The 7,500-nt window shown below is 37.0% G+C and overlaps 1 protein-coding gene across 1 annotated transcript in view; it reads right to left on the bottom strand.

Moving 5' to 3' along the window:
- Nucleotides 1-1,850: 1,850 nt before the first annotated feature.
- Nucleotides 1,851-7,500, bottom strand: part of LOC143028587 (uncharacterized) — a 51,047-nt gene continuing 45,397 nt past the window's right edge. The window contains exon 3 of the mRNA XM_076190910.1: nucleotides 1,851-3,121. Within this exon, the coding sequence (XP_076047025.1) occupies nucleotides 2,943-3,121 (179 nt within the window). The 3' untranslated portion in view covers nucleotides 1,851-2,942. The remainder of the gene's footprint in view (nucleotides 3,122-7,500) is intronic.

The raw sequence follows: 7,500 nt of genomic DNA, 5'->3' as shown, positions 1-7,500 counted from the left end.
AAATAAATGATATAGACCATGGACTAAAATCTACTGTTTCCAAATTTGCTGATAATACAAAACTGTGCGCAATGGCAAATAATCACTTAAGCCAATTAGGCATTCAAGAAGATTTAGATCAATTACAGCAATGGTCTGAAAAGTGGCTAATGAAATTTAATACAAGTAAATGCAAGGTAATTCACGATGATAAAAATAACAGTAAGTACGATTACAAGTTATTTGGAAATTCGTTAACAAAAGTGGATAGTGAAAAGGATCTCGGCGAAATTATCAGTAACGATCTCAAATTATCCAAGCAGTGTATTTCAGCCTCTGAGAAAGCAGATAAAATTATAGGACTGATTGCGCGATCTTTTGACTTCAAAAGTCTATCACTCATTAACAAGCTATATAAATCGTTAGTTCGTCCACATTTGGAATATGCTGTTTCCGTATGGTCACCGAATCTAATTAAAGACATTGAATGATTAGAAAAAAGTACAACGGCGAGCCACAAAACTGATTCCAAATATCAAAAATAAATCATACGAATATCGACTAAAGCATATGAATCTGTAGACTCAGAGGTGACTTGATACAGGTCTTTAAGATTTTAAAGGAAATTGACATCAGAAGTGACAAAATTTTCACACTGAATGAGAATCAGACAAGAAACAATAATCTCAAACTGTCAGGAAATAGATTTAATTTGGAAGTGAGTAGAAACAACTTCGCCAACCGTGTAGTTAATGAATGGAATAAACTTCCTGCAGAGGCAGAGCAATGTAGTTCAGTTCGAAGCTTTAAGAATCATTTAGATAAACACCTTAGCAAGATGCTGTAATGACTACCATTTATTCTATATTATTTGTTTATTTGTTTATTTGTTTTGTTATCGTTTGTCCGTTTGTTTATTATTATTTGCTTGATTCTCATTATCAGTTATACGGCAATTTATTATTATATACTATTTACCTGTTTGTTTATTATCTGAATATACTTATGCATTTATTGATGTATTTTATTTTTTATTTACAATATTATATTTTTTATTTATTCATTGGTTTATCATCATTATGATTTTTTCGCATGCGACCTAGATATGGACCAAAAGGTCTCCTGTCGGCATGCTCCGACTTTGTAATCCTTTAAAATCATTTGTGTGTAAATGGTGTGGAAAGTCACGCAAGTTGTGAAGCTCTCATACGGAAGGGTAATGATTGTCGATCATGAGGCCAGCACGTGGTCCAAGATAATAGTGAATTCGGGCGCGCACACACAACCACATGTACGCACACACACATACGTACACACAAGTACATGTACACACACACCCGTACACCCAAGCTGTGCCTCCTTTTTGTAATACACAAATAAATAGGAAATGAAATTATGAATTTGATGGCATAAATGTAATTATGAATACGGTTTGGTCTCATGACCCCCATATTATCTATAGATTTATCCTATTTTATTTTATCGTTATTATAATTATTTTTCATCAGAGGTGGACCCCCGCTGCAGACCGGACATGGGCTTCGTTGGGATTCCTTGCATCATCCCTCCCTGCCCATATGCAAGATGCGAACGCCATCCATGTCGACAAGGACAAATTTGCTGCAGAAATGAGAGAGCAAATGTGTTTGCATGTGCTTATATCAGCTCTCACCCGGGATGGTAATTGATGTCGATTACAAGCCCAACACGTGAACCTAGAACATGGTGATTCACAAACACACACACACACACACACACACACACACACACACACACACACACACACACACACACACACACACACACACACACACACACACACACACACACACACACACACACACATACACACACACACACACACACACACACACACACACACACACACACACACACATACACACACATACACACACACACACACACACACACACACACACACACACACACACACACACACACACACACACACACACACACACACACACACATACACACACACACATACACGACTCGTGGCGCAGTGGTAGAGTTCCTGGCTGACACTGCGGCGGTCTGGGTTCGAGTCCCGCCCAGGGCTAAAATAATTTCAGCATCGCTGCGCTGCGGGTCGTTACTCCAACTCTCGTGGGTGGGGAGTTGGATGTGTGTGTGCAAGGTCATAACATTATCCATAGATAGGTCATATATGAGCTCTCAGCTCTCTTCCAGGAGGGAAATAGCTGCAGATCACGAGTCCAACACGTGATCCAAGACCATGGTCAGTGACACACGCACACATACATACACTCCCGGATGAGAGCTCACAGTTCATATTGTGTTATCTCTGGGTAATTCTGAAACGTTATATTTCAAGTAGGTAGTCGAAACTGTATTCTACTACCTGTGCCAGAGAGTCAAATAAAAAGTATATATTACACTTTGCTATAGTTTTGTTTCCAATTCTTAAGATATAGAAATAATTTTATTACTATTTTTGGGATAATTTCGTAGTTGAGTTAATCAAAAATGATGTATGCTCGTTTATCAAGCAAAATGTAACGTCGTCTTGTTACATATTTTCTTGTGACATTTTGACGACTTTACCTTCCTCCGACTCAAAATCTCGATCAAATCAAGTCAAGTCGACACACTGCGTCCAGACTTTCATTCTTCTAATTATGTATTTTTCATCTGAATGATGGTTATCTTTCTAGAAAATATATATGACTTACAAAAATAAAAATATTTCAGGTTGCAAATGGTTCGAAACTTTCAAGAAATATATACAGACAGATATATTTTCTGTCAAAAACAAATCTAGATGTACTGTATATCGCTAACCCAAACCACACAAAGAAAGGAAGAAAGAAAACGTGACACATATCATTTAAAGATTTAATCTTACCAAATCTCACGATTTGATTCACAGAATTGTTTCGAAAGCGACTGGAAGAAGTCGTTCTTTGTTGCTTTTTGGAGTTCTAAGATCGAATACCTCCGCAGGCCCATTCCCCTCTATTAGTTTGGCAACAGTATTGATCTGGAGCGCAATCACTGTGTAGACGACTTGGGCAATACGAAAACACCGGGCATGGATGAGTGAAACAATGAATTTGGTCAAACTCCAGCCTCGGATCTCTGCAGGGATCAACAGGCACTTCTGATGATGAAGAGAGAATCAAGATGAGAAGGAAATAATTTTATCGTTACAGAGGATACCATTTTGATTATTTCACATTCATGCTATGTGATTCTATCACGATTGTAGTAATGCACGTGCACACGCACACACAAGCACACAATAGGTAAATAAGTGTCTTTGCGCATGTGTGTACGTGATAATAATAATGATGATAATAATAATAATAATGATAATAATTAATGATAATTATGATAATCATGATAATAATAATAATAATAATCATGATAATGATAATAATAATCATGATAATGATAATAATGATCATGATAATAATAATGATAATAATAATAATAATAATAATAATAATAATAATAATAATAATAATAATAATAATAATAATAATAATAATAATAATAATAATAATAATAATAATAATAATAATAATAATAATAGTAGTAATAATAATAATAATAATAATAATAATAATAATAATAATAATAATAATAATAATAATGATGATGATGATGATGATGATGATGATGATGATGATGATGATGATGATGATGATGATGATGATGATGATGATGATGATGATGATGATAATAATAATCGGTTATTTGGTTAATAGTTATACAGTAATACACTGACAATATATGATTATAACTAATTTTAGGACTAAATTAGATTGAATTGATGAAGAGCACTATTGACAGAATGACGATGTTCTTGTAGCTGTAAGTCCTCGGCGTTCTTGACAGGCACGAGCTTGTTGATGTACCTAGTAGAGTGGAGTGGAAGGGGGCGTTGAGTGGGACGAAATGTCTGTGACAAGTAAGTGTGTGTGTGTGTGTGTGTGTGTGTATGTGTGTGTGTAAGTCCGTGTGCAAACATAATACACTTACGAGGATCAGCATCACAACAATAGTAATATCCGATGTCATGGTTTTTGCAGTAATACTTGCAACCATCTGGATACCGATCGACGCTGCTGGCGCCAACGACGGAGAGAAAAAGAACTAGAAGCAGACCCTGAACCACTGCCATCTTGTTCATGAAATACAAACAAATTAAAAGAAAGAATTTTTCAAAAACAATATCCATTTGGTTATTCGATGATCAAGAAAACGACCAGAGTGAATCTCTTATTTCGTGCAAATGCAATTCCCCACGATGCTCTCTCTGACCTCTAACGGTTTCTACTTTATGAACACTTTATATACACCTACGACGCAGTAGACCTGAGTTGCAAGTTTGCTCATTTCCAAGGAAATTCCTGGAACCTGCAAAACGTCACAACGTCGTCTCGACTCGCACTCCCTCCCTCCCTCCCTCCCTCCCTCGCCTTCTTCCATCTTTGTCGACATAATAAAACAGAGTACAAACTGTCTACGTGGTCTGATTGTGATGATACAGGATGAATTGAAAACGAAATAAAGGAATATCTCTTTTTAGTATGACTGTAGGGGTCAAGCGAGAATTACATTATTCTTGTCCAAACACGATATGTAGCTCATTTGAGTATTCATGTGTATCAAGAGTTCAGTTCTATCAAATATTTCTCCCCCGACATCGTAATGGCCATTATATATATATATATATATATATATATATATATATATATATATATATATATATATATATATATATATATTATTTTCAGACCAGAAACCATGTTTGACTGAATTCTTTGTGTTTCTACATACACAAAGTTACCATATATATTTAGAAACTAGAAAGCTACAATAAAGGGGTTAGGTATTATGAGAGTTTCGGTAGGATTTAGGACCATTTGCTTTCTCGCCCCACCCCAATATTACACAGCTTTCTTCTCAATTCTTTCATTCAAACAAGACAGTTAAGAAATGGCGTGTACGTTCAAATTCAATATCAACCTTGATTGTAACCAAAGTCAGTCTTAACCTAGGATTTTTTTTTTTTTTCCTGCGCGTCCGACGAGGCAGAAGACATGGACCAGTTATCCAGGAAAACCCCAGATGTCGTGCTCGCAATTGGTTACCGCCCTTGTATATCTGACGCTAGTGTGCTTGTAGATTTTCCTCCCATTTTCATTATCATCAAGCTTTCAATACCTTCTTGCTGTCTAATCACTTTCCCACCTCGCCTCTTCAGAAAGCACATAATTCATAAAGATAGGAACAGGTGCACTTGCGCGCTCGTTTGTGTGTGTGTGTGTGTGTGTGTGTGTGTGTGTGTGTGTGTGTGTGTGTGTGTGCGCGCGCGCGCGCACAAATTGTCGATTGGAAACTACGTACAGGACCCATTTACAGGGGACCCAAAAGACACACACACACACGCACACACACACACACACACACACACACACACACACACACACACACACACACACACACACACACACACACACACACACACACACACACACACACACACACACACACACACACACACACACACAAACATAAGCACACACACACATGCACACACCCACCCACACAAATACACACACACAACACATAGAAATATTCACAAATACACATAGTCATAAAGTCTCTCTCTTTTAGAAAGTCATAAGCTCTCAGAGACAATAAACTCTACAAATAGAAACTATATGGACATCAAACAGAGGACAAATAATATAAAGGGTCCATTACATGAGGTCACCGTAAAAAAAAAAAAAAGTAAACTTTTAATAAACGTACTAACGTTGATATGACTTTAGGTCTTTTTCTGTTATTCATGTTTAAAATGTATCATGTGGGAAGTGAGTTGTTGTGAGGAGGGAGGGAGGGAGTGAGGGAGGGAGGGAGTGAACACGCCTACAACCCCCGCCCCCGCCCGCAACCCCACACCTCCACCCTCAAGGCAAAAACATGCAACCTGTGTGACCGAAGCCGGCATTAGAGAGCGCGGAGAAATATTGACTGAGTGCCCGACGCAAGGTCACAAGAGAGTACAGGACATCGTCCCCCAGAACCGGCGCTTCTGTCCTTGGGGTCGACATCACGTCGAAGAGACGTCGAGCGGCGGATTTGAGGAGGGTCACGGCGAGGAGGGGGCTGTACGAAACAAACAGTGGTTGATCAGTATCTCTATCTGAAGGAAAGTTAGATTGTGGGAAGTTTAGGAAGAAGGCGATGAAAGGAGGGAGAAGAAGACATGGTGTCAAGTCGAAAAAGAGTGGGAAAAGAGAGAAAAGAACTCGTTCTCGCTGCCTGAGCACAACTTTGGTGCTTTATTCTTCCTTCTACAAAGGATTACAAAAGCGGAGAATGCCGACAAGAGACCTTTTGGTCCATATCTAGGTCGGATGCGAAAAAAATCATAATAATAATGAAATAACAAATAAAAACTATAGTAATGTAAATAACAAATAAAATACACAAATAAATGCATAGGTATAGTAAAATAATAAATAAATAGGTAAATAGTAAATAATAAGAAATTGACATATAACTAATAATAAATGAGAATCAAACAGACAAATGATAACAAAACAAAAACAAATAATGTAAAATAAATTATAATCATTACAGCATCTTGCTTATGTGTTTATCTAAATGATTCTTAAATCTTCGAACTAAACTACATAGCACTACCTGTGCAGGAAGTTTATTCCATTCATCAACTACACGGTTGGCGAAGTTGTTTCTACCTACATCCAAATTGAATCTACTTCCGGACAGTTTGAGACCATTGTTTCTTGTCTGATTCTCATTCAGTGTGAAGATTTGGTCACTTTTGATGTTGTTAATTCCCTTTAGAATTTTAAAAACCTGTATCAAGTCACCTCTGAGTCTACGCTATTTTAGGGAAAACAGATTCATATGTTTTAGTCGATTTTCGTATGATTTATTTTTGATATTTGGAATCAGTTTTGTGGCTCGCCGTTGTACTTTTTCCAGTCTGTCAATGTCTTTAATGAGATTCGGTGACCATACGGAAACAGCATATTCCAAATGTGTACGAACAAACGATTTATATAGCTTGTTAATGAGTGATGGACTTTTGAAATCAAAAGATCGCGCAATCAGTCCTAGAATCTTACTTGTTTTCTGAGAGGCTGAAATACACTGCTTGGATGATTTGAAGTCGTAACTGATAATTACGCCGTGATCTTTTTCACTATCTATTTTTGTTAACGAATTTCCAAATAACTTATAATGGTACTTACCGTTATTTTTACCATTGTGTATTACCTTGCATTTACTTGTATTAGATTTCATTGGCCACTTTTGAGACCATTGCTGTAATTGATCATTTGCCATTGCGCACAGTTTTGTATCATCAGCAAATTTGGAAACAGTAGATATTAGTTCATGGTCTATCATTTATATATATATTATGAATAGAAGTGCCCCAAGAACGGAACCCTGAGGAACTCCACTTGTAACATTTTTCCATATAGAAGTTTTTCC

This window comes from Oratosquilla oratoria, chromosome 9 (genome assembly GCF_046742065.1).
Source record: "Oratosquilla oratoria isolate Oo_2021 chromosome 9, ASM4674206v1, whole genome shotgun sequence".
In the NCBI taxonomy this organism is placed as follows: Eukaryota; Metazoa; Arthropoda; class Malacostraca; order Stomatopoda; family Squillidae; genus Oratosquilla; species Oratosquilla oratoria.
This window is presented reverse-complemented; position numbering and strand designations above follow the sequence as displayed.